At 45.1% G+C, this 27,651-nt stretch overlaps 1 protein-coding gene across 2 annotated transcripts; it reads right to left on the reverse strand.

Moving 5' to 3' along the window:
• Positions 1-4,175: 4,175 nt before the first annotated feature.
• kcnj3a (potassium inwardly rectifying channel subfamily J member 3a) lies at positions 4,176-27,471 on the reverse strand. Of its 2 annotated transcripts, none has more exons than XM_062458026.1 (3): positions 27,158-27,471; positions 25,144-25,360; positions 4,176-8,294 (listed from the first exon to the last, which is right to left on the reverse strand). In XM_062458026.1, the coding sequence occupies exons 2-3, from the start codon at positions 25,199-25,201 to the stop codon at positions 7,708-7,710; spliced, it is 645 nt and encodes a 214-aa protein (XP_062314010.1). In that variant the 5' UTR covers positions 25,202-25,360; positions 27,158-27,471; the 3' UTR covers positions 4,176-7,707. The 2 variants fall into 2 exon arrangements, with proteins under 2 accessions (XP_062314010.1, XP_062314009.1); XM_062458025.1 differs by lacking the exon at positions 27,158-27,471 and adding an exon at positions 25,971-27,151.
• Positions 27,472-27,651: the final 180 nt, after the last annotated feature.

Raw genomic sequence — 27,651 nt, forward strand, 5'->3', positions numbered from 1 at the left:
AACTCGCTGCTCGCTGGTCTCCCAGCATGTGCAACCCGCCCTCTTCAGAGGATTCAGAACGCAGCGGCCCGCCTGGTCTACAATCTACCCAGACGCTCCCATGTTACCCCGCTCCTCATCTCTCTCCACTGGCTACCTATCATGGCCCGTATCAGATTCAAGACCCTGGTATTGACCTTCCGAGCAGTGAACGGGACTGCACCCGTCTACATCAAGTCTCTCCTGCAGCCCTACACCCCCACCCGTCACCTACGGCCTTCTTCAGACAACCGCCTGGTGGTCCCACCGCTCAAGACCGCCCGGTCCCAACACAAGCTCTTCTCCTGTCTGGCCCCCCAGTGGTGGAATCAACTCCCCACTTCCATCAGAGACACTGACTGTCTCTCCACCTTCAAGAAAAGGCTCAAGACGCACTTGTTCCGGGAGTACAACGGTACTTAGGAATGGTTCGCTTGACCCGATGTTAGTTTCCTCAAGGATCACAATGACTCTTGCTTAGAGACTTGTTGCTCTTGTGGTTAGTGGTAACTGACTTAAATTTTTGTACTCGCTGTGATATATTGTTTTATTATTGTTGCTTGCTTTTTTCCACAGGTACACTTGCACTTATAGCAGTTCATGTTGTTTAATTGTAACTTGTTCAACTACATGCTCTTATGGTTCTTCCCTTTGGCACTTATTTTGGTTGTTCACAATGTGTGCTTCATGTTTTGGCTACTCGCAATGTTTTGTGGCTATCTCGTTGTTATGATCAGTGACCTATGCACTTTGTAAAGCTCTCTCTTGGAAGTCGCTTTGGATAAAAGCGTCTGCTAAATGAATAAATGTAAATGTAACGGAGCTAGCTGCCGTAGCTGGAAAATCAAACTTACACAACATCATGGCCACCAACAAAACTCAGCAAGGATTGTTCTTGCTCTGGCTTTAACTTATGGATATTCGGCAGCATTGCCACAACCGCAGAATAGCTTCTCTCGCATCTTTTTCCGCCATTACTGAACTACAACTCAAACTAGTGATGTGTCGTTCGTGAACGGTTCGTTCATTTTGAACGAATCCTTACAAGGACTCGGGAGTAACGAGTCCTCTCAAAGAGTGATTCGTTCATTTTCTCGTGGCTGCGCATCAGGACTGTTGCATAGGCTCTTCCAAGTAAACAGAAATGATTCGTTCATTTCCCGACTCGGTCTTTGGGTACGAGTCTTTGGATCATTTTTCACGTGACCTGCATAGGCTCTGTACTGGTAGCTAGAGGAAACAAACGATTCGTTCATTTCCCGACTCGGTCTTTCTACAAGTCTTTGGATCATTTTTCACGTGACCTGCATAGGCTCTGTACTGGTAGCTAGAGGAAACAAACGATTCGTTCATTTCCCGACTCGGTCTTTCTACAAGTCTTTGGATCATTTTTCACGTGACCCGCATTGTATTTTTTAGTAGAGGAAACAGTTTCCTCATTCCCTTTCGCGTGGCTGCTGTTTTAGTAAGACGTGAATGATATTCTCCCAAGTCATCATACTGACTGGTTTTGTTATTTTTACTTTACATTTACACTTACAGTTTAGTGCAGTGTAATTGTTTGCCGTGATAATTAAATGCTAGTGTGATAATAAATGACCAAATCATACAAAATGTCATGATACATTATTTTAATGCAGGAATTTATTTTAAAATAGTATCTGCTGGTGCACATGTCATGCACTAACCTACATGAGAATATGAGACGTGTAAAACGAAAAAAGATTCGTTCATTTTACTGAACGAGATTCAAAGAACCAAATCAGTAAAATTATCCGAACTTCCCATCACTAACTCAAACTAGTGCATGACATCAACGTCATCGTTCTAAGCCACTCCCTCTGTTCGCTGATTGGACCTACAAAAAAATTGTTTCTGAAAACCGACTAATACACTGAAATCCCAGACCTAGTACAGAAGCAAAATAAAAAATGAGCGGTACGTAGGAGGGCAGAGCCAGGCTAACCAGCACCATGGCCAACCTGCAGATAGCGCACGCTGTGATACTTCAGTTTACGTCGTATTTACCAAACCTGCAGTTTATCGGATAATCAGCGCCTTTTTCTATGGAGTCAATAATATTTCTAATAAGTCTATAGGGTCAATAATATTTTGCAACACTTTTTTTACGGATGCAAAACAATTTCTGTGGATGCAAATCTTTTTCTACGGATACAACTTCTACGGATGCAAAACTTTTTCTACGGATGCAAAATATCATTTACCCTAATTTGACTCCATATTTCTCCGCCCACTATACCGTAAATTGCAAGCATCCTTCTCTTTTTCTATCATGGATCAGCCATGAGATTTAGTGATAGTTGATGTGCTTGTTCATGAGGTAACAGCGAATTTAAATATTATACAAGGCCGGAATTCCACAACGGCACAATAACTGTAATATTGCATGGCTGTTTAATCTGTAACGTGTAATGATTTTGTGCTCACTCAACTGAAAAAGTGTGATCCTTGTGTCAAAAATCCTTTCAGCTCGTCTCCTTGGCCTATGTTTTCGTCTTGCTCGGATTACTGCTGCCATTTCACCAGGAGGCATATGCGAGGAAACCTGCATCCTGGTTTACACCTGCTTTTTAAGAGGCAGAGAATTTTCACCGCAAAATAGAGGCGTGCTTTCACGGGCGGTTTTTGTACATACCGGAATACTTAATTAGGCGCACTTTATGCATCCCCTCCCATCTCTTTGGAAACTCCCTCTTTCCCCTTGACCCTCCTGTGAATGCATATACGCGACATGGAAAAGCACAATTTGCCATTTTCAGTTCCCGTGACAGGCAATCTGCGCTTTTACCTCAGTGCGGCATGTTTGTACATACCTCGCCATGCTTTTATGCGCACGTTGCAAAACAAATACGCCTGAAGTGGGCGCAAAAGCGTTAGTACATGAGGCCCTCTGTCTCTCTGTTTGGCTCTCCCCCTCTCTCTCTCTCTGGGGCTTTTTGTATGTGCGTGTGTATGTGCGTGTGTATTTGTGTGCGTTCAGGCAAAGCATGTTTGTGTGCACATTTGTGTATGTTTGTGTATGTGATGTTTCCTATGAGTGAGCTAAAGAGAAGGGTGCAGTCAAGGAGACGCTGGCTTTGTGTGTGAGGATATAGATTTCTCTCTCTTTGAGTCTGTGATTTGTGTGATTGTCCCTTTAGGGTCCAGGATTGTAGATCAACACATCCCCCTCACCACCAGACAGATAATAAAGGAGATCATTAGTCACAGTTAGGTAAGAAATGAATCACACTAAATGCATAATGGTGTAGACAGTCTCTAAATAAGACAGATGGAGAGGTAGGTATTGTGGCCAATGTAAACAAGAGCTTAAAACACAAATATAATTAATTAATTTGTTCACATTCCCAACAGAGACTGTGAAAACAACAGTCTGTAGAAAGGATGATTTCCCCCTGAGAGGGCAGGAGAGCAGCACCTTGGGTCCTTCTGCACATCTCGTTTGTGACGATCTCAAGAAGTGTGAATGTAGAACAAGCTCAGACAATGGTACATCTATTCTCTGTCTTTCTCTTTCTCGCTATCTCTTCCATTCTCGCCTCTCTCCTTCACACCCGTCTCTCTTTCAGTCCCTCCCTCCATTTATCCCCTTTTATCTGTTGGCTTTGTCTCTCACTCTCTCTGTCTTTCTGTTGCTTTTTAGCTTCCCGCAGCCTACTCACTCTTCTCCTAACTGCTCCCTTCGCTGCTCAGCTTTGATCACTGTCATTCTGCAAACCAGGTGGATTGCAGGGATTGTGACATGTACATTATTCATTCCACACATCCATTTAGAGCCCCTTGCATTCCAGTCTTGTATTGTGCTGTTCTCTCGTCTTGTGAGGCTCTTCAGGGCTGCAGGATGCTAATCTGAATTTTGTAGATTTTAATTTTAGTCTTGAGTTCCATCTGTATGAAGTTTAGTCATCTGTAAGTCGTCAGCCAGCGATGGATCACAAGGCAGCATTTTGATTTTCTTTGTGTAAAAAGAGATTGTGGTGGCCTACAGTAGGAACTTTTAATCAATCATCTATATATTGTCAGCTACATTACAGGTATTGAAAAATATATAATTTACATCAAACAATAACAAATTGTGACGTGATTAACATCCCTGTAAACTAAGTGACAAATACATTGACCCCACCTTGGATTTGTTTTATTGATTCACCATCAATTGGTGAGCCTCAAAATCATCATCAACAGCTGTTCCAGTGCAGTTCTGATGACCTGGGACTCTTCAGCTCAAGCTCACAGAGAGAGTGAGTCATCAATTCTAAATGCAGAGTAGCTTCAGGGAATGAATGGAGGAATCTTCACCAACAACAACAGATTCACTCTGCCGATGACGGAAATTAATTCTAGGCTTCTCTCTGGGGATAGAAGTGAGATCCACAACAGCTACTGTATGTGACAGTTCTCTGGCAATTTATGGCCATGTAAAGATGTACATTTGTAAATGTGTAAATATGTATTGTTGTACAGTTGTACAGTTGTACAGTTGCACAGTTGTAAAGATGTATAGATGTACTCCCTACATTCAGAACTTAATGTATTTAATGCATGAGAGCTTGTCTGGAAGACCATGAAGCGGTGTTGTCGCATCGAGGGCTTACAGCACATTCCAACCTCAGCATGCTGTTCCGGGAGCCTGACTGAAATAGCACAATAATTTATTGAGGACGCAAGCTTGATTTCTGCTTTGCTGTCTCGTCAGAACAGGGACAGAAGTTAACATTTGTGTTGTTCGTCAGAGCATGTCTCCACTGAAGATGTAGGCTCCTTTTAACCACCATGACAACCCTGATGTGTCTCTGAAAACATTGAAACAGTGGCCACCTCCTCTCCACCCCTGAACAGCTATGTAAGGTAACCTAAGTACTTAGTTCATTGTGTCATAATACTCAAGGTGTCATTTTATCCCAAAAAAATGGTGTCAAACCACCTGAGTCTGTGAACCAGGAACATCGGCCCACACCAATACCAGAGCGTTTTCTATTCTTATTGTTTCTCAGAAAAGTATTTTCAGATTTACTTCTCCCTCTATTTAATCAAGGCAGGTACAGACATTATGTTTAGCATGCACAAAGTGTCCTCTAGATCACCCCTTGACAAGAGAGAGTGTGCTAGGTGTGCAAACAGCCAGTCATCATAAGTCAACACTGTTTCTAGCACTGAGTTATCAGCTATGCAGCAGTGCTGTTGTTGTGATATGAAAACAAAGTGGCATTAGGCTAATCTCAGACTGGAGGAACACTTCTGCTATTCACTTAGCAAATGTATGGAGTTTTATTTTAAGAACAATTCAGTTGTCATGGTGTTAAATTATTGCTAAGAGAGTGTGGTGATTTGAGTGCATTACTACCAAGGATGTCATTTAATTATTTGTACTAATAAGCTAATATGCCTTCCGGTTTCCTTTCATCAGCCTGCCACAGTATCCAAAGATTGTATAAAAAAGATACTTGACATATTTTGCACCACCTTGAGGTTTTACCTCTTACAACAAGCACTCATGTCAGTTAACAAACACTTGTCAGGCAATATTAATGATTGGAAACAAGAAATGTGTGTATAACGGTTGCTAAACTTTGTTCTGTAGCATTCCATTATTGTGAACGCAGCTCTATTGCCACTTCCAATGCATCGAGCACACCTGAGGGGCACTGGCCCTCCTAACCGACCCGTCTAACAAAGCCCTCCTGAATCCTCGCAGAGCACCCAACTCAATTAATGTAATGCTGTATCCGTGCAGATGCTTTATTAACATCCCTCATGGATATGGGATCTCCTCAGGGCATTCTTTGTTAGGACAAGATGAGAAAGGGAAAATGGTGTAGGGTAAAAGATCTCCTTGGCTATCAAGAGAACTGGCTGTGGAAAGATGGGTAGTGATTTAGGAGATATTTACAAATGCTTAGTAACGCGTCCTCCCTCCAAACTCTTCTCAGATTACAAGAGATTTGGGAACAAAAGGTTATCGCTAGAAACAGAAGAGCAACCTTGACAAAAAACACAAGCTTAATGCAGTACTCTGACTGCAGTACTCCCTGACTGCAGTACTCCCTGGCTGCAGTACTCTCTGACTGCAGTACTCTCTGACTGCAGTACTCCCTGACTGCAGTACTCCCTGACTGAAGGGTTTAGCTTCAGAAGTCAAAGCAAATGTTAATCAATCGTACACATCTCAGCAAAACGCAAAACGCATGATCAGTATTGTGTTCTCCAATTCATGATGGGAGCCCTGGTGAGCTCTGTGTTATGCTTAGATCACATTAAATCAAATTAGCAAGAGCTTTGAACATTTCTCTTAGACTTTTATTCCTGAAGAGATTGAGTATCATACAATGTTGTCGATAAAACCAGATTGGATGGCATGGAGTCAGTATGATGAGGGTGGGGCTACTAGTGTTGGCCCTGTGGCTATATAAAGATTATAGTCATTATAACATTATTGCTTTTGTTAGAGGAACATATGATCTCTTAAGACAAAGGTGGAAAGTCTTCCCTATGTGTTCTAGGTCCACCTCTAAATCTATATGTACTGTATATGTATGGTAATACTTAAGGTGAAATGTTGGTGCACATGTTTAAATGAAATGTTGAGTAAACAAGTCTCTTCTAACTTCAATCCTACACTGCATCAGCTGAGGTAACACACCTGAGCATGTCTGCATCAGCTGAGGTGACACCTGAGCATGTAGTTTCAGTGGCTCTTCAGATGTAAAGCTTAATTGTATGACGTTGATAAATACATTCATGACAACACACTCATAATGCTTACTGTTGATAATGTGCGGCGTGTACTTTGTGGTAATTTTGTGCTTAGAAGGCCTTCGCATTGACCATTCAACTGAAGTGTTCACCTGGTTAAAATTAAGAGTTTAAATAGTGTGCCCAGTTCCAATATGTCATGTGATGTGGACCATGCACATTCAATTATAGATTGCATCTCCTGTAAAATGTTTGCTTAACTAATAAATTGATAAAATTGTACATGGTAAAATATCCTATACATGAAATACCCCAAAATACAGCCGTGATCTCTAGTGTGAATGGAAACAAGGTAATATAGTTAAGGCTAAACATCTGTGTCTATTACCTTTGTCTAGCTAAGTCAAATAGAGTAGCATGCAATCAACATAACATTGGCACATAATATTACATTAAACAACAAAAGCAAACAACTCAAATCGAAATGTAGTGTATGCACCCTTCCCCACCACAACTTAGAACCACGAAATGTGTGTCCAACTCCAGAAACCCTATGGCTTTGTGTGTCTGTTCGGCATCATTGTCAGTAATATTCACTATTCAAATCGTCGCTGTAAAATTATTTATCAATAAATGTCATGCCGGAAATGAGAGAGATTCGGCTCTACATGCACTTTGTGTTTCCAACATGCCAGATTGTGCTAATCATCTCACATAATCCTGAAATAATCCAGTGCCTCTTGTCATGTTTTCTTACATCCAGAAACACATGTGCTGTATCCCATTACTCTAGATCACATATAGCTATGCTGTGTGCTGTATGTATTATATAACTACATTTTCTTTAATATAAGAATTGCTGTCCTTTAATAAATAGAAACGTTACAAGGAGGGGAGTGAGGGTCCTCTGGGGTTGTAGGATAAATAGTTGGTGGAGTTAAAAACTCATATCTGTTTCATATCTGTTTCTTTTTTTTACGTGAAGCGCTCAGAATTCATCTTCCTCAGTTTAGGGGGCAGGTGTCCGTCCATCCTGCCGCCTCCCGCCATCCTCTGCAGCTTGGGGGGCAAGTCCGCCACCGATGTGCTGATGGGCTCCGTGTTGATCTTGCAGGCCTTGCCTGTCTGCCTGTCGTCAGAGACCCCGGGCACGGAGCTGATCCTCTGCAGCTTCATGGGCAGGTCTCCCAGGCTGTAGGTCATCTCTGAGGTGGTGGAGCTCATCCGCAGCAGCTTGCGGGGCATGTCCTCACGGCCCATCTTCTGCAGCTTGGTGGGCAGCTTGGCGGTGCTCTCTGAGTCCTCCAGGGTCTCTAGGCCGTCCAGGGAGCTGGTCTTCCCCCCGCTGTTGCAGAGGGAGGGGGCCATGAGCGGGGAGCAGAGCAGCAGGGCCTCGTCCTGCTCCTTCACGCTGTATGGAGGCGTGGGAACCTCAAAGGTGGCATGGAACTGGGAGTAGTCCACCTTGAAGAAGCCCTCTTCCAGGGAGATCACCGGGAAGAAGCGGTGCCCCCACAGAACCTCGTCCTCAGTGTACGACGTCCTTGCTTGGCAAGTCATCCCTGACAAACACACACACACAGAGAAAACAAACAAAGAAAAGAGAATCTGAGTGGATTGTCTATGTGTTATTACTTTTGATAATAACTAGAATTCTACGTGTTGGAATGATCTAGCTTTGTCTTGCCACCGCGCAAGGCACCCGAAGCAAATGTTTTGGAGATGAAATATTCCACTGCTACAGCATTATACAAACACTTAAGAGCTCCCCTGACACTCTTCCCTCTGTCTCAACAATGAAGTATTCCTCAAAGATACTTTTAATTTTCACATTACAAAGCAAACAATATCACTACTAACAGACTTACAATTAGCACTTATTACCATGCAAGACATTTTATAAATAAATATGAAGTATATTTTCCAATACAGAAGAAACTGAAAAAGTCACTGACTCAACATGGAGCTACATATTTGTAAGTATTGTTTATAACTACAACGTACTTATTAATGCATTTAGCATAGGTGCAGCCCTTCCTCCTCTAGCAGAGGAGAGGAGCACATCCTAATGATTATACAGCAGCCCCTTTTATGCATACTCAAAACTGGTTATGATTTAGTTGGAATAATAGAAAAAGAAAGAAATATTGTACAAAATCAAGGGCGTAGGGTAAATGTATCCCCCTGTATGCACTAACCCTGCTGTGCCCTGGAAGGGCCACATCCCTACTCCCCTCAAGCACAGGGTCAGGGTTAGCACATGGACAAAGCACAAGGACACCAGAAATATGTGATGATTAAGTCTTCCAAATGCAGCACAGTGGACGCTGTATTGCATTCAGCAAGTATGTATTCTAAATGGGCTACAGTACATCCCTCTGTAATTTACACAGCACTGATCATTCTGAGGAATAAACAAATTCAGTGGCCTGATCAAATATATCTTAACGAGTCGTGTAGTCTTTGCCTGAGTTATTTGCCATGCAGTACGCGTCTTGACCTTGGCAACGAACTACAAAAGACGGAACATAAGACATGGATTAGGATTAGGATAATTAAATTACTGGTGAGGGGAACTGCTGGCTGTGTGAACCCTGCATCTCAGACTTCAACACCATCCTGAGCCTGCTCCTCTACGCTCAAACCTTCAGCCATCCTGAGCCTGCTCCTCTACGCTCAAACCTTCAGCCATCCTGAGCCTGCTCCTCTACGTTCAAACCTTCAGCCATCCTGAGCCTGCTCCTCTACGCTCAAACCTTCAGCCATCCTGAGCCTGCTCCTCTACGTTCAAACCTTCAGCCATCCTGAGCCTGCTCCTCTACGCTCAAACCTTCAGCCATCCTGAGCCTGCTCCTCTACGCTCAAACCTTCAGCCATCCTGAGCCTGCTCCTCTACGCTCAAACCTTCAGCCATCCTGAGCCTGCTCCTCTACGCTCAAACCTTCAGCCATCCTGAGCCTGCTCCTCTACGCTCAAACCTTCAGCCATCCTGAGCCTGCTCCTCTACGCTCAAACCTTCAGCCATCCTGAGCCTGCTCCTCTACGCTCAAACCTTCAGCCATCCTGAGCCTGCTCCTCTACGCTCAAACCTTCAGCCATCCTGAGCCTGCTCCTCTACGTTCAAACCTTCAGCCATCCTGAGCCTGCTCCTCTACGCTCAAACCTTCAGCCATCCTGAGCCTGCTCCTCTACGCTCAAACCTTCAGCCATCCTGAGCCTGCTCCTCTACGCTCAAACCTTCAGCCATCCTGAGCCTGCTCCTCTACGCTCAAACCTTCAAACTGAGGAGTCATGGTCCTGACTGACGAACCTGAAGGTGAGCTTGCAAAAGCAAACTTTGTAACATTTCTTATCACCATGAATGCTCAGTGGTATATTTGATACGTTGACAGTCCTGAATATTGTTGAATTTGTTGTAATTTTAGGAAAACAGTATTTACGTATGTATCAATGATGGGCCCTTAGTGAATACTGTTCCATATAATAAACTCAATGTGAACATGATTGAATGTCACATGTATCTTTTATGATAGAAAATAATTTTGAAGGCATCCTTTTACAGTAACTGTAAACTCTGAATTGAAAGCGTGCGGAAAGCACTCTCAGTCACATTCCCATAGACAAATTAGTACAATTAGTCACATTATGAAGATTGAATTAATGAGCGACAACATTAATTTGTTTTATAAAACATTAATGATTAATTATCAGTTTTAGGGCCTCCCCCTCCCCCCTCAAAAACACTATTTTATAGCTGCAATCAGAGTTATCTGAACACTTCCACTGACTCTATTCAAGCTTCTTACAGTTTAAAATGTCTAAAACTTACTAACAAAACTGTACACTTCCTGAAGACTATCATTCAGATTTCAACAAGAATATTAATTCGACTCGCAACTCAGAAAACAATAACTTCCCTTTCGTTCTAGCTTAGTGTACAGTTACAGATAAGGGGAAGAAACTTGTGTTGATTATTGCTAGGGTTCATCAGTTAGTGAGCGGTTGCAGGATATTCATAGAACACGTTCAAGTGATGGGCTTCATAATGCGCCAATGACATCAGAGCGGCCCTCTACAGACCTTGGAGAGGAGAGCATCATGGGTACTGGAGAGACAGGGCGCATCTGTGTTTCTGCACTCTGAGGTCAGGAAGCCAATGTCTGCTATCAGCTTTTAAACAGAGTCCCAGATGTGCGACAGACTGAACATGGAGAGGAGGGGGTTTCTGGATGTTACTTCTTCCAAGTTGCGTCACAGTTCCGAGTGCTTTCAGCCAGTGGAAATATGCTCCACTACCTGAAGTAGGGGCCTACACATCCATAACATGTTCACTTCTGAACTGTTGTTGGACTCGAGACATCTGCTATTCTTGTAGCACTCCCACCAGCTTGCCTATCATTCAGACATAGCACAGACCTATCATCCAGACATAGCACAGGCCTATCATCCAGACATAGCACAGGCCTATCATCCAGACATAGCACAGGCCTACCATCCAGACATAGCACAGACCTATCATCCAGACATAGCACAGGCCTATCATCCAGACATAGCACAGGCCTATCATCCAGACATAGCACAGGCCTATCATCCAGACATAGCACAGGCCTACCATCCAGACATAGCACAGACCTATCATCCAGACATAGCACAGGCCTACCATCCAGACATAGCACAGACCTATCATCCAGACATAGCACAGGCCTACCATCCAGACATAGCACAGGCCTACCATCCAGACATAGCACAGGTCTACCATCCAGACATAGCACAGACCTATCATCCAGACATAGCAAAGGCCTATCATCCAGACATAGCACAGGCCTACCATCCAGACATAGCACAGGCCTACCATCCAGACATAGCACAGGCCTACCATCCAGACATAGCACAGACCTATCATCCAGACATAGCACAGGCCTACCATCCAGACATAGCACAGGCCTACCATCCAGACATAGCACAGGTCTACCATCCAGACATAGCACAGACCTATCATCCAGACATAGCAAAGGCCTATCATCCAGACATAGCACAGGCCTACCATCCAGACATAGCACAGGCCTACCATCCAGACATAGCACAGGTCTACCATCCAGACATAGCACAGGCCTACCATCCAGACATAGCACAGACCTATCATCCAGACATAGCAAAGGCCTATCATCCAGACATAGCACAGGCCTACCATCCAGACATAGCACAGGCCTATCATCCAGACATAGCACAGGCCTACCATCCAGACATAGCACAGACCTATCATCCAGACATAGCACAGGCCTACCATCCAGACATAGCACAGACCTATCATCCAGACATAGCACAGGCCTACCATCCAGACATAGCACAGGCCTACCATCCAGACATAGCACAGGTCTACCATCCAGACATAGCACAGGCCTATCATCCAGACATAGCAAAGGCCTATCATCCAGACATAGCACAGGCCTACCATCCAGACATAGCACAGGCCTACCATCCAGACATAGCACAGACCTATCATCCAGACATAGCACAGGCCTACCATCCAGACATAGCACAGGCCTACCATCCAGACATAGCACAGGTCTACCATCCAGACATAGCACAGACCTATCATCCAGACATAGCAAAGGCCTATCATCCAGACATAGCACAGGCCTACCATCCAGACATAGCACAGGCCTACCATCCAGACATAGCACAGGTCTACCATCCAGACATAGCACAGGCCTACCATCCAGACATAGCACAGACCTATCATCCAGACATAGCAAAGGCCTATCATCCAGACATAGCACAGGCCTACCATCCAGACATAGCACAGGCCTATCATCCAGACATAGCACAGGCCTACCATCCAGACATAGCACAGGCCTATCATCCAGACATAGCACAGGCCTACCATCCAGACATAGCACAGGCCTATCATCCAGACATAGCACAGACCTATCATCCAGACATAGCACAGGCCTATCATCCAGACATAGCACAGGCTCAACTTTCTGAGTCAAGAGTAGGATGCTTAAACAGTCAGGCAGACCCAGGGTGCCTCATACAAGTCAATATCTAGCTCTCAGACGCAAATGATGAGGAGAGGATATTAAACATTCACTGAAATTAAAAGTTCAGTGAATCTGGGACAGTGTTGTGTGTGTGACAGCAGTGTTATTAGAGATAACCTATAAATAAACCAGTCTGCTGCCAATCACTTTGGGGGTTAATAATCATCATTTGAACATATACAACAAAAACAAGCAAGGGCATTTTAAAGTGTGCTTGAGTCAGACAGAAAACAGACAAACATAGAAGATGGTGTGGGGTGTATTCGTGTCAGTAAAACATTCTGTAACCACAAGAAGTCCTACCTGGCTGAGATGAATGTGTTTCTATGGAAACCAAATCTACCAGTGCGAACATGTAAACATACCTCATGAAGCCTGTTTGGACAGTCATTTGAAAGCAGAGTTGACAACTCGAAACTAATTAATTTTCTCTCATTGTGATCGCCTCAATCGACCACAAACCCAGCAACATGGAGTAGTCTTGATCTCCCAGCACAAGGAGGACCATCCATCAAGCATTTCACTGCAGGTGAAATGGTGTGATTGTCTATGCGCCCCTGACCTTTTACAACACATCAACCCCCCAAAACACACTCACTCCAGCAGTGAGTGTGTTTTGGTGGGGAGGGGCTATTCTCCAGCAGTGAGCGTGTTTTGGTGGGGAGGGGCCATATTGTGTCGACTTATCATCTGTGTTGGCCAGAGCTCATATTACCAATGTCATATTTAATAAACCAAAGGTCCATGTTCCCCCAGTCTCATATCAATTCTCATATCTGTTTCTCCACAGCCTCAACAACGGCCCAAATGTCGGAGTCCAAGTGCTGCACAGCCATGCAAGTCATTTAAATCAAACACATCCCTCCCCAATGTCCCAGACAGATGCAACACCTTTAACTCATGGTGGTGTTGTCAGCTTGTTTCAAGCCTCTCTCTGAGACTTGGGAACATCACACTAAAGCTGCACCTAACCACATCCTAGAAATAGCAGGCATTCACACAGAGCTGCAGCCACTAACATTCAAATGTCACCTCAGTTGGTAATAAAAAGGCATATTGAACTTGAGAGTTGATTTTAAGACCTCATCCCACGCTGGATTAGAGTTGGATTCGAGAATTAGACTTTGGCACAAAAAAAAAAACGATCACCACGTCGTCATTTTCTGAAACAAAACTCCTCACGTGTGACTCCTCAGGTGTGACTCCTCAGGTGTGACTCCTCAGGTGTGACTCCTCAGGTGTGACTCCTCAGGTGTGACTCCTCAGGTGTGACTCCTCAGGTGTGACTCCTCAGGTGTGACTCCTCAGGTGTGTCACCAGAACCCTAACCCTTTCAGCACTGAGCGGCAGACATTCCATCACACGGGAGTGATTTGCCAACTCAGCAGCTTGTTCTGGACGGTTTAGTTTGCAGGTTAATCTGCCAACTCCCCCCCCCCCCACACACACACACACACACACACATACACACACATACACACAAAGCTGGTTGTCAACAACACAAACATGAGTAGGAGCAGGGTGTGCACATGTTCAGTCGACTGTCTGCAGTGAACACACCACAGCTTCGCAGAGTAACCAGTCCTGCTCTCTCAGAGTGGTATCGGTGGTTTGGTGACGATATCTCCAGCTCTGCGTCGCACAGCCTGCTCCCCCCTGAGTCCGGGAACATGGTGTCCTGCTAGATAACACCCGGACAGCCTATTGTGATCCACGGAAACACAGCGAAGGAGAGGCAGCAGCTGCAGTCTCTGACACTGACAGCTCAGATAAAAACTGATTATTTTATGGCAGGGAAGAAACAGTAAACTAGAGAAGGCTGTCTGTGTTTCTTTATGCTGGCTTAGTGAGCCCACAGCAGCCTTGGTGGAGTGGAGAGTGAGCCCACAGCAGCCTTGGTGCTGGCTTAGTGAGCCTTGCTGCAGTGGAGTGGCGAACAGAAGCATATCCAGGATGGTAAGACAGAGAGAGGCAGGGATCATATCAGTTTGCTGCATGGCTAAGTTACTCACAGTCCTCTCCTCAACACCGGTTCTCCAGGGCCACCCCCACCCACCCACCCATCCCCACAAACCCACCCACCTCCCCTTTTTAGGTGCAGTTTTACTAAACAGAAAACCAAATCTGTCTGGGAACGGGTGGATGCAAACGGAGTCTGAGAATCTGAGAGTTGCTTTAGTGCAAACAGTATGTGATTTAGATTAGCTTGATTCGTCACTTGAACTTGTGTTATTTGAACGACTGTGAGAGAGGTGGGCAGCTCCTCCCTGATGTCTCCTCACCCAGACGCTTATCTGCAGATTTTAGACACACGCAGACAAATTCTCTTTCTCTCTCTTCTTCTCTTTATTTCTCTCTCTCTTTCAGTCTCTCTCTCTCCATTTTCCTATTTCACACACACACACAAACATGTCGATTTCTGTATTTCAAACAAACACATACACATTCTCAGTTTTTACACACACTCACAAATATGTCTATTTCTCACACACCCACACAGAGCTGGTCCACGCTGTTCCACTCAGCAGTGCTGTCTGTAACCCTAACCCTGGCAGCCTAGCAGGCCTCCAGAGGCACATCCAGAGTGTGTGAGAAACAGGCAAGCAGGAACAAGGATATGAAGGTGAGCAGTGAATACAGAGAATGTCACAACTCAACAACGCCCCCGATTTCCTATGTATCCCCCTGACAGACCACGGCTGTGCTAAATCACATTTACCACCACTGCACATGTTCCAGAAGGCCATGCTAAATGGTGTACTTGTGTCTGCAAAGCAGAAGAAATCGTCCTTGCATGACTACAGTCCTTACTTTGGGCTCAGTAGAATTAAATATTCAGGAGCCGCGCTGAGCTAGATGGAGACAGAGTGGAAAATTGTGAGGGCAGGAAATACATTTGAGAGCCGTGCCCCCCTTCAGACAGAATAATACTGTGGTGAGCACTCTGGCTCCTTAACTACCGAACAATCACCTGTTATTAATAACAACACAGGAAGGGACAGCACAAATTGTGTCTATTAGTAGATGAAGTTAGGGGGGAAAAAAAACATTTTGATGCCGATACATCTCTTATGGGCACAATTCCTATCTCCCAGACAGATAATGTGTTACTATGGTGACCAACATCAATTGGTAAAAAGCCTAGAAAATTCCAGAAGCTTTTTAACGACCTGTTCTGTTCTTACTGGTTCACCTATTGTTGATGGGGGAGAAAGTGCCCTGTATAATACTGTTTCGGTATTCAATCACTTAGTAAAGGATGCATCCCACGCCTCCGGACCTTAAATGTTTATTCCACGCATTACACAAGAGACAGTGTGGCCATGTGAGCCCCCCAGGCTGCGGAGAGAGAGAGCTGGGGAGGAGCCCAGCATGGGGGAGGGGCACTGCGCTGATGCGGATGCTGAGGCAGTTACATGCATGTGGAGATGGGTAGACAAAGACAGGAAGAAGGGAGGGGAGGGAGGAGGGAGAAGGGAGGGGAGGAAGGAAGGAAGGAGGGAAGGAAGGAGGAGAGGACAGGACAGGACAGGGGATGGGATGGGAGGGAAGGGAAGGAGGAGAGGAGAGGGGGGGAGAGGAGGAGAGGAGGGGAGGGGAGGGGAGAGGAGGAGAGAAGAGGGGAGGGGGTGGGAGGGGAGGGGGGAGGCTGCCAAGCCTGTATAACAGGGTTTGGTGACAGACCAGGTGGTAGAACAGAAGGCTCAACACAGCAGCCTGGCCATCAGCCCAGCCCGGACAACACAGCAGCCAGGAGGAGCCATGCGTGAGCACAGCACTGCTCATGAAAAGAACCTGGTTAACCAAACAAGAATCCATCCATCTTCCCAAAGACAGAAACCTGGTGGTAGTGAAAGACAGCAGTGCTGTGGCCGCTTGAACATCAGAAAGTCCTGCTTGTTTCACACTGTGAAGGTTTTAACAGTGAACACGGAGAGACATGCAACAAGCCACAGCATGTCTTGGAGACGCAAATAGAAACTCACTTCCCAAAGGATCGTGCTACGAGCTACAGCTAAGGACAAAATGTTCACATGTCTGCGCGGTTAGACCCTTTCATCCATTAGTTTTGGACTTCAGGGGAAAGTCAGAGAGTATCAATCAATAGTAGAACCTTAAAAGCAGGGCACCACTTGAGGAGGAAAAGGGCCGTGATGGTGAAGCTATCTTTAAGCAATCACAACGTCTCTTCCACACTGATGGTGCTTTGTACTGTTGCTAGTCAATATCGTATGTGAACGAAACCCTGTGGTAGTGAACCAGGAACTGGTTGGATGTGAATGATAACACGTCTTAAGAGTCATTATTTCCACCTTTAAGCGGATTGACGACTCTCATGTCCTCATGGAGGGCCTTGGTGGAGCGCTGTCATCACCTCACGGGTTCAGCTAAGGTGTCCTCATGTAGTCCATCACTGATTTACTAGCGCCCAGCAGAGACCTGACAAATCCCTAAAGACACAGTTACGCTGTTTCCCCTGGGAGGGCTGCACAGTGGATCTGCAGGAGATAATGAATCGTCTGTGTCACGACCAGTTCCGAGCTCTGCCTGTTACGTTGAGTTCATCCTTGTTGCGATTACTGCACAGGTCTTCCACAGTGTTCATGATGAGTATCTTCAGAGAAGCTTTTTCATAAAATTGTAATATCCTCTAATATCCACTAAGTGGACTTCAATACGTCATGGGACACTGGACATGGAGTCTTTCAGTCTTGTTTAAAAACAGTCAGGTTTGTGTGTCTTTTTCCCACATACATGACCTGACACCTCTACAGCAGTCAGATCACATGTTGTAATCATTAGATTAGACAACATGGTCCATCAAGTAACGGTATCGACTGGCATCGATCACTCATCATAATAACATGTTTTTCTATCAAGCGTTTTAACAACTCAATTAAAAGAGCAAGGCGGGTTGTTTTGGAGAAGAGGGAAAAAACACAACTAATGAAACAAACAAATAAATAAATAACGCTAACAAAGGGGCTGTTAAATATTCAGCTTATCAGAACACCTCAGCTGTGTGTGTGTGGATGGGACAGTGCCTGCTTCTCTCCGATGCTTTGACCCTGGGCACATTAAATTTAATTGGTGACTCCTGCTCTCACCTGCTCCGAAGCCTGACATTCCTGCTACACTCACATGAACCCTCTGAACTGCAGAGCAGACGGGGGAGGAGAGGGGGACAGGCGACGAGGGAGGGAGGGAAGGAGGGAAGGAGGGGCTTAACAGGGGAGAGGACACATTCTGAGTGTAATCATTCAGAATTAATTATGGTCACCTCCTCCAGGGGCTGGTCTCTGCTCTCAGTGTTGACTGTGGCTCCCTTCCTAACCCTTCGTCCTGTTTACCCAGGGCTCTGAGCTGCTTCCACAGGCTGGAGGCTGGGGCTGAGGCTGGACGCTCTGAGCTGCTTCCACAGGCTGGAGGCTGGGGCTGAGGCTGGGGGCTCTGAGCTGCTTCCACAGGCTGGAGGCTGGGGCTGAGGCTGGGGGCTCTGAGCTGCTTCCACAGGCTGGAGGCTGAGGGCTGGAGGCTGGAGGCTCTGAGCTGCTTCCACAGGCTGGAGGCTGAGGGCTGGAGGCTGGGGGCTCTGAGCTGCTTCCACAGGCTGGGGCTGGGGCTGGAGGCTGGGGGCTCTGAGCTGCTTCCACAGGCTGGAGGCTGAGGGCTGGGGGCTCTGAGCTGCTTCCACAGGCTGGAGGCTGGGGCTGAGGCTGGGGGCTCTGAGCTGCTTCCACAGGCTGGAGGCTGAGGGCTGGAGGCTGGGGGCTCTGAGCTGCTTCCACAGGCTGGGGCTGGGGCTGGAGGCTGGGGGCTCTGAGCTGCTTCCACAGGCTGGAGGCTGGGGCTGAGGCTGGGGGCTCTGAGCTGCTTCCACAGGCTGGAGGCTGAGGGCTGGAGGCTGGAGGCCAGGGGCTGGAGGCCGGGGGCTGGAGACTGGGGGCCGGGGGCTGGGGGCTGGCCTGCTGCCCCTCTCTGGTCCTGACCTGGGTTACCTACACTACAGTCCAATTACAGATAATCATAATAGAATCATATAGTAATTTAAATTAAATAAATAAAAACACAATGTGTACTGTGCTATTGGCTGCTGTTGATCTACAGAACTGCATTAGAGGTGTCTAATGTATTACAGTGATATGACCTTGGGTACGCAAATTGAATGACCTTGTATTATACTGTGATTTCTATGTTAGCAGGTGTAGTATGTGTGCAGGTGAAATCCGATGCCCTGTGCCTTGGTACAGAACACAATGTAAACCATGCAGACTGAGAAAGATGATCCAATAATATCTGTTGGTTATCATGACTCGCCACACTTACAATACTGTATCTGTATGCACATAAATAAACAACTTTTAATCAAGTCAAGGATTCAATTGTCTCCAGACGCCCACATGCACATCTTAGTAGGGGCAGAGACGTGCATGTGGGCTGAAACACAATAACAAGGGGATTCTATTTTTTCTCCAACACAAGTGAATCATGAAGGAAGCTCGAGGCAGCTAAGACAGAGAGAGAAGAGGAGGAGGGGAGGGGGGATGGGAGAAAGCTAGGAAAACAATCCACCAAATCAATGCACAGCTAAGTACCTACAAAGCAGCTGACTCTGACTCCTGACTACTGACTCTTGGCTCTGACTCCTGACTACTGACTATTGACTCTGACTCCTGGCTCTGACTCCTGACTACTGACTACTGACTACTGACTATTGACTATTGACTATGACTCTGACTCCTGGCTCTGACTCCTGACTCCTGGCTCTGACTCCTGACTCCTGACTCTGAATCCTGACTCCTGACTACTAACTCTGACTACTAACTCTGACTTCCAACAGGACATAATGACTACAGACCCGTCGCCCTGACCTCTGTGGTAATGAAGTCTTTCGAGCGCCTGGTGCTGGCACACCTTAAATCCATCACTGACCCTCTACTGGACCCCCTGCAGTTTGCCTATAGAGCCAACAGGTCTGTGGACGATGCAGTTAACATGGCCCTCCACTTCACCCTACAGCACCTGGACTCCCCAGCATCCTATGCCAGGATCCTGTTTGTGGACTTCAGCTCTGCTTTCAATACCATCATTCCCGCCCTGCTTCAGGACAAGCTCTCCCAGCTGAACGTGCCTGATTCCACCTGCAGGTGGATCACAGACTTCCTGTCTGACAGGAAGCAGTGCGTTAAGCTGGGAACACAAGTCTCTGACTCCCGGTCCATTAGCACCGGAGCACCTCAGGGCTGCGTCCTTTCTCCTCTGCTCTTCTCCCTGTACACCAACAGTTGCACCTCCAGTCATCCGTCCGTCAAACTCCTGAAGTTTGCGGACGACACCACCCTTATTGGGCTCATCTCTGGTGGAGACGAGTCTGATTATAGGTGGGAAGCGGCCAACCTGGTGACCTGGTGCAGCCAGAACAACTTAGAGCTCAATGCTCTTAAGACAGTGGAGATGGTTGTGGACTTCAGGAAGAATACAGCCCCACTCACCCCCATCACCCTGTGTGACTCCCCAGTCAACACTGTGGAGTCCTTCCGCTTCCTGGGCACTAACCTCTCCCAGGACCTCAAGTGGGAACTGAACATCAGCTCCCTCATCAAGAAAGCACAACAGAGGATGTACTTCCTTCGGCAGCTGAAGAAGTTCAACCTGCCAAAGACAATGATGGTGCACTTCTACTCAGCCATCATTGAGTCCATCCTCACCTCCTCCATCACCGTCTGGTACGCTGCTGCCACTGCCAAGGACAAGAGCAGACTGCAGCGTATCATCCGCACTGCTGAGAAGGTGATTGGCTGCAATCTGCCTACCCTCGAGGACCTGCACACCTCGAGGACCCTGAGGCGAGCGAGGAAGATTGTGGCCGACTCCTCCCACCCTGGACACTCCCTGTTTCAGTCACTCCCCTCCGGCAGAAGGCTGCGGTCCATCAGGACCAATACCTCACGCCACAAAAACAGTTTCTTCCCTTCCGCTGTTGGCCTCTTCAACAAGGCCAAGGGACCACACTGACTCTAATGACTTCTTGCTTAAAACACACTGCTTTTTGCACTGCATTACAAAATGGTATCTTGTACATTTGTATTTTTTGTAATATTTGTATTTTTGTTTTTTTATATTGTAATTTACGGCAACTTATATTTTATTTTATTGTATATTTAATTCTATTCTAATCCCACTTAGTACTGCTAGTTTATGTACCCTTAGTATAGATAGTCCACATATTTAAATTTTATGTATATGTTTATTGTATGCACCTTCCTGCCAAAGCAAATTCCTTGTCTGTGCAAACTTTCATGGCGAATAAATCCCATTCTGATTCTGATTCTGGCTCTGACTCCTGACTACTGACTCCTGGCTCTGACTCCTGGCTCTGACTCTGACTCCTGAATCCTGGCTCTGACTCTTGGCTCTGACTACTGACTCCTGACTACTAACTCTGACTCCTGGCTCTGACTCCTGACTACTGACTCCTGACTCCTGGCTCTGACTTTGACTCTTACTCCTGACTCTGACTCCTGGTCCTGACTACTGACTCTGACTCCTGACACTTGAATCTTGACTCATGACTCATGACTCTTGACTCTGACTCCTGACTCTGACTCTCCTTATGCATCCTTGAGCAAGCTTGATGTTTGTTCCATTTTGTTTTTTCCATTAAACATGAAATAAAGCTTGTCCCATCATTTAATATATAATAACATCACAAAGTATTACATAACAACATCTTAGTGTGTTTATGAAAGTTACAGGGTCACATCTGTAGTGTGCTGTGTGTGACCTGTTGTGGGTTCGAATCCCGCTCAATTTAAACATGTTGAAATGTGGATGGTTCCAGAAGGATCAAAACCACATGATGGAGTGCAGAAACCAAAAACATATCAGCTTCCCATGTTATCATGCCTCCAGGGGGCACACAGACACTGAACACTCACACAGCACCCACAAAGTGCTCTTCACAAAACTCAAATAAAGTACACACACACTGAATTTCTGCTGAAGCGCCTCGGTTAAAGATTTGCCAAAGCCTCCATAGCATCCTGCAGATGTCCCAGCATGCACAGAGGGCATGACGATCATCTACATTTGCATGAGAGGCACACCACCATCCCCAGAATGCCATTTTTCATGCTGATGTATTGCTGCTTTCACAGCATGATTGGCAACTGAACTCCTAACTGAAATAAAATGCATGACAGAATTTCTGTTTTTCGTATTTTTTTGCACCCTTGGAAATCTGCTGTTACTGGAATAGGCATCCTGAAAAGCACAACTTTTGTGGAGTCAACTGTCATTTTACTGACTAAGTTTGTACGCCACTATGTCATCCATTCAAAGTCAGTTCACCATGAAATTAAAATCCTCCAGTCTGTTTATCTTCTAACAGAGCATCGACTTTCAGCTTTTTCTCAAATCTCCAAGGAAGGGTCGGCATGTAGGTCTAAAGCAGCACATGACGTGTTCAGTTGCATAAATGTAAATGTTAAGTGACAGAACATAATTGGTAAGTTATTCAAACCACAGTGTTAATAAAGCAACTGCAATCTGTGCAATTTAGCGTCAGCAACAATGACTTTAAGAAGGCCTCTGTGATTCTGTGATTTTATACAGAATGTCTTACATTTCCTGTTACAAAATGTCATCATTTGATAGATGATTTGCAGACGACCATCCAAATATTGTCACCAAATGTCCACTGAGACAAAACACACAAAACACCCACCATGAACCAGTTTATTCAGATCAATAATATCCAGTCATATCCAACACTGAACGACTGGCTGAATCTTAGATTATTCTGGAGGATGTTTGTGGGACTGGCCTGAATAAACGTAATAAATGTCAGCAAGACAACAAGGGAGTCAGGTGTCTGAGCGGTGAGGGAATCGGGCTAGTAATCCGAAGGTTGCCAGTTCGATTCCCGGTCATGCCAACTGACGTTGTGTCCTTGGGCAAGGCACTTCACCCTACTTGCCTCGGTGAGAATGTCCCTGTACTTACTGTAAGTCGCTCTGGATAAGAGCGTCTGCTAAATGACTAAATGTAAATGTAAGACAACAAGACAACAAGACAGCGTTGTCTTCCAACAACAAAGTGATTTAGAATGATCCATCATTGCTGTACACAATAATACAATCTCCAGTGTGTGTTGCAGTTTGAGTAACCCTAACCCTATCTCTTATTTAATGTGAAGACAGTCTTACAGTAGTCAGCAGTGAAGCCTTAGCATGAATATGTTAGCATCCTTCTGTTCTTGACTGTTGATCACCTGTTCCCAGAACGCCTCCACGATCTCTCTACTCGCCTCCATCTTGTTTCAACAGACGCTACTCTGACTGTGGGCTCGATCCAGGGACCAGATCCAGGGACCAGCCCTTCAGTCTTTCATCTGAAGCCCTGGACACCAGTACTCTATGTCTGCTGGTGTGTGCTCTACAGATTGTTTGTTTTTCCCTATGACTTAAAGAAGAAGCAGAATCTAAGTTTAGGTGCAGTGCCGCAATCCTGAACACTCAAGGAGCTGTTGCCATGGAAACAGAGTTACAAGGGGACCAGGAACGAACGTGTCGGAGGATATATACTTACAGTGTTGTTTAACCCTGGTAGCTCATCCTGTTACCTCAGAGAACACACGCGTGTCACTCCCGCAGCAAGGTTGGGGACGGCTGTCAGACTGATCTAAGCAATCTCATGTCTGCTTCTTATCCTTACAATTACATTATGCTTATTACACTACCTTACATTATGTTCAGACTCAAAGCCTTTTTTGAATTTCCTAATCCTATCACAATGATGATGTATTCAGTCTCTCAATTTCTTTAGTCCCATTTAGTTCCTTTTGTACTGTTCCAAATGATAAGACTGTACTGAAACAGCTTTACCACCAGTGAAACCCTCTGTCAGTTAGCCCTGCCCGTCACCCTCTGAGCACAACTGAACTGAGTGCAGAAGCACGCTCCTTCACGCCTCTCACACCACAACCCTGTAGAAACAGAACCAGCCAACCACACACATCATAACCCATTGACATTTATGCACACTATTTAAGACAGCATCAATTAGTAAACACTCATGCATAATATATTCATATCTGTTTTAATTGGTGTGTGGAGGCTGGGGTCAGGTGTGAGACCCAGGTGCCAGGGCTCCAGGTGACGGGGGTCAGGTGTGAGACCCAGGTGCCAGGGCTCCAGGTGACGGGGGGTGCTGCGGTACTTAACCAGACTACAGTAGCCCATGACCTTTCACCTCCCCTTTCTTTTCTTTTTTTAACATTCACACTAGTTCTGTTCACAGCAGAGTTTATTTGAGACGTCGCTTCACTTTGCAAGGTAGAACCTGTGATTGTGTGAGGCAGTAACACCAATATTAAGAATATTAGTTGATCATTATCATTAAGTATTTTAGGCATGCACTGGTATGTCATATGCTGGATGATGGGTTAGTGTAGTGTAGTGTTGCATGAAAATGCTTTGTTATGTAGTTTACAAATGTTGTATGGCTTTGGCCTTGAAAACTGGTTTAAAATGGGTATTTACGGTACATACGTTTTATACAACTATATATTCCTTCTTTGTGAGTATCACAAACAATAACTTTCAGTATCAACAAGAAGTAACAATTTTTTCTGGTATGTTCAGCAGTGTGTTCCGTAGCGTTGGTAGGGCTATGCCATTACTATGGTAAACACTTCCCTCAGCACTTTGAACTGTTATTAATCTGTTAGCAAATTATCGGTTGTAGATCACATACAATGGAGAATTAGCTTTCCCAATTTTACACATTTTCTCAAAGTACAGTAGCAGTTTGTTTGAAATGTTCACTTCCCCGAGAAAAGCAACTTATTTTGGACTGTACAGTATTACTACAGTATTACTAAAGTATTACTACAGTATTACTACAGGCTGAATGTAGGTACTACTGGCTGGTCCAAAACAGTGTATCAGCAAACAACAGTTTGTTTAAGGGTTTTCTAAACCCTCTTCACTGAAGAGGACACATTCATATTTAGAACACGTTCCACGTACAGTTAGATCAAATCAATGATATATGATTTATAAACCTCCAGTAGCCCTCTGTAGCACAAATGTACATGTTTACAGGAATCAAACATCAATAGAATGCAATCAATTTGTCATCCACTAACATCCAAAGGTCAATGAAAAGGCCATTTGGTGTTGACCACTAACTGTAAACATCGTAAAATAACTACTGAGGGCTCAAAAATGATTTGCAGTTTCCTATGCTCCTTGAGCTTCACCGTTGAACAAATGTTGGCAATTAAAATTGATGAAGGAATCAGGCCTTCCGTTTAAAATTAAAATAGATTGAATACAAAAGGAACATGTTTATATTTACTCACCAGTAGTTTCCACTATTCCTTCCAATATCACCACAATCTCAAACTGTTCCGTTTGCATGGACCTTTGGGAGAGTTCGTAGAATGGGCTTTTGGTGTCAATCACATGGCAGATCGTGAGTGGGGAGACGAGAAAGAGCTGATCTGCCCCAGTGCTGAAGCCCACGTCCAATTCCAACTGATCCAGCGGAAGAAACTCGCCTTCGGGCGTCTGACGAGACTGTAGAAGCAAGTGAAAGTTGGGGGGGAGGGAGAACGTTTTAACAGCAACCCAGCGAGACATTCTGACTGGCATTCAAATTTTGTAAGCAATCAAATAGATCAATCACCAACAAGTAGACAGAGTAAGGACATTGAATGGAGAGGCCAGTTCATAAGCTATAGCCTATAATAAAGCAATATCCTGCTTAAGTTCATTGACCTAAACATCATACCCAGGTTATCAATTAAACAGTTTGATAAAGCATAGATGCTTGACCGGCATTTTGGAACTTTGAAGCTGGGATCGTTATTTAGCTGAGGATTATAAAAAAGACTGGGTAACAGAACTGTCAAAAAGCATTTAATTGTTTTAGTTCATCCTTTTAATTGTGATATCATCTAAATGCGAAAAACCGAACTCAGTGTGATTATAGGATATAATTGAATGGGCCTAAACTCAATTTCCTGTCCCCTACCCAGCTAAATTGTGAGCTAATGTATAATTGTGCACAAACGTTTAATTGTGCCTTTAGAAAAAAGCAAACAGTAAATCGTTATTATACTGTCTGATCTATAAGCGTAATACGCAAATAATGCCTCTGCATGGGGGCAAAGGTAGTGACACTTACTTTCAGCAATTTGCAGCGGATCTGTGCCGAGACCATGTGGCTATTACGCAGGTTGCCGACCCTGAACATGAGTGTTAGTTTTCCATCTCGCATAGAAATGGCTGCATGCTCACTAAACATCAAAGTCTCTGCCCGTTTTTTGGGCTGGGACATTTTAATGAACATACAACCAATCAAAAAGGCGTCCACGATGGATCCCAGGATTGACTGGAAAAGAAATAGAATGATTCCCTCAGGACATTTGTCCGTGATATACCTATAACCATATCCTATTGTAGCTTCGGTTTCAATGAAGAATAAAAACGCCGAGGGAAAGTTGTAGACATTGGCCACGCATGGTGTATATTTATCATCATGTCCAACGCGGTTCAGGTCTCCTCTGATGTATGCAATGACCCACCACATGAAAGCCATGAAGAGCCATGCCACTGTGTAGGTTAGGATGAAAATAAATAAATTCCATCGCCATTTCAAATCTACGAGCGTGGTGAATAAGTCTGAGAGATATCTACTGGTTTCTCCACCCAGGTTACCATGCTGGACGTTACATCGCCCGTTCTTGTCCACAAAACGTTGTCTTTTCTTCTTCTTCTCTGGTGCTGGCTGGTTGAATCCAGACCCACTTGATGAGGTGGTCACTACCTGATAATCGTCCCCAAATTTCTTTCGAAGTGCAGACATACTACGATGACAGCAGCGAAAGAAGTAGTCGGAAGGATTCAATGCGAGTCTTTTTCGGCACCGGACCTCGTTGTACTTGCTGCTTATGCTGTGCGCAATACGTCGGAATAGGAAATAAGGCAAGAAAAGTGCGTTGTCTGTTTCGAACTAATCACGCACCGTCCCGTCTCTCCACATGCTGCTGCAAACAATCCAAAGCCATGAAATATGACAAACAATATAACCTATGTCACGACACCTCCGAAAAAAGTAGTATCCTATGAGGACGCACTGGATGAGCTGTCCAAAGACAGCAGTCGCATTCTAGGTTTTGAACGCGTTTTATTCTTTGGTGCGTCGCTGATTACTCATTACCCCTCCAGGTCCCAGCAATGCAATTACTTCAGCTGTGTTCTTCTCTTGGTTTAAACATTAGGATACAAGTTCAAACTGTTTCAACAAACCATCAAGCTTCAAAATATGTTTGCGTATTCTAATTATCGTTAGTTATTACGGCGCTTACATACAAGAGAAACGGGTCCGCGCGCACATCCGCGTTGGATTTGGACACGATCCGGTTCCCAAAGTCCCGCGCCGTGTTCTTCTGTGCACACATAGGCTCTGCATTCAGTTTAATGGCAATACAATATGGATTCGGTTTAGAGTGTACGATCCAGTCATAGTTTTGAATCACCGATGCTTCGATGGTGTCTCGTCTGGTACTGTTTTTAGTTTTTTTACGGAAAAATCGGGGACGTTCTCATGATAAGGTATTAAGATCAGACGGACGCTCCCTCGCTCGTTCTTTCCCTCGATTTCCACCGTACGGCTCCTGCGCACTTGCATGCAATCATGCGCTCACTATTGCCTAGTGGCAGCTTAGGCAATACTACAAAGGCATACAGTTTGGAGAAAGGGGGGGGGGGTGGTAGGAGATTAGGGTACATTTGATAGAACTAACTAGAGTATGCCAAGAAAACACGGATACTTTACATTATGCGATAGTAAATGTGAATAAATA

The sequence above is a fragment of the Osmerus eperlanus genome, chromosome 3 (assembly GCF_963692335.1).
Source record: "Osmerus eperlanus chromosome 3, fOsmEpe2.1, whole genome shotgun sequence".
Classification (NCBI taxonomy): domain Eukaryota; kingdom Metazoa; phylum Chordata; class Actinopteri; order Osmeriformes; family Osmeridae; genus Osmerus; species Osmerus eperlanus.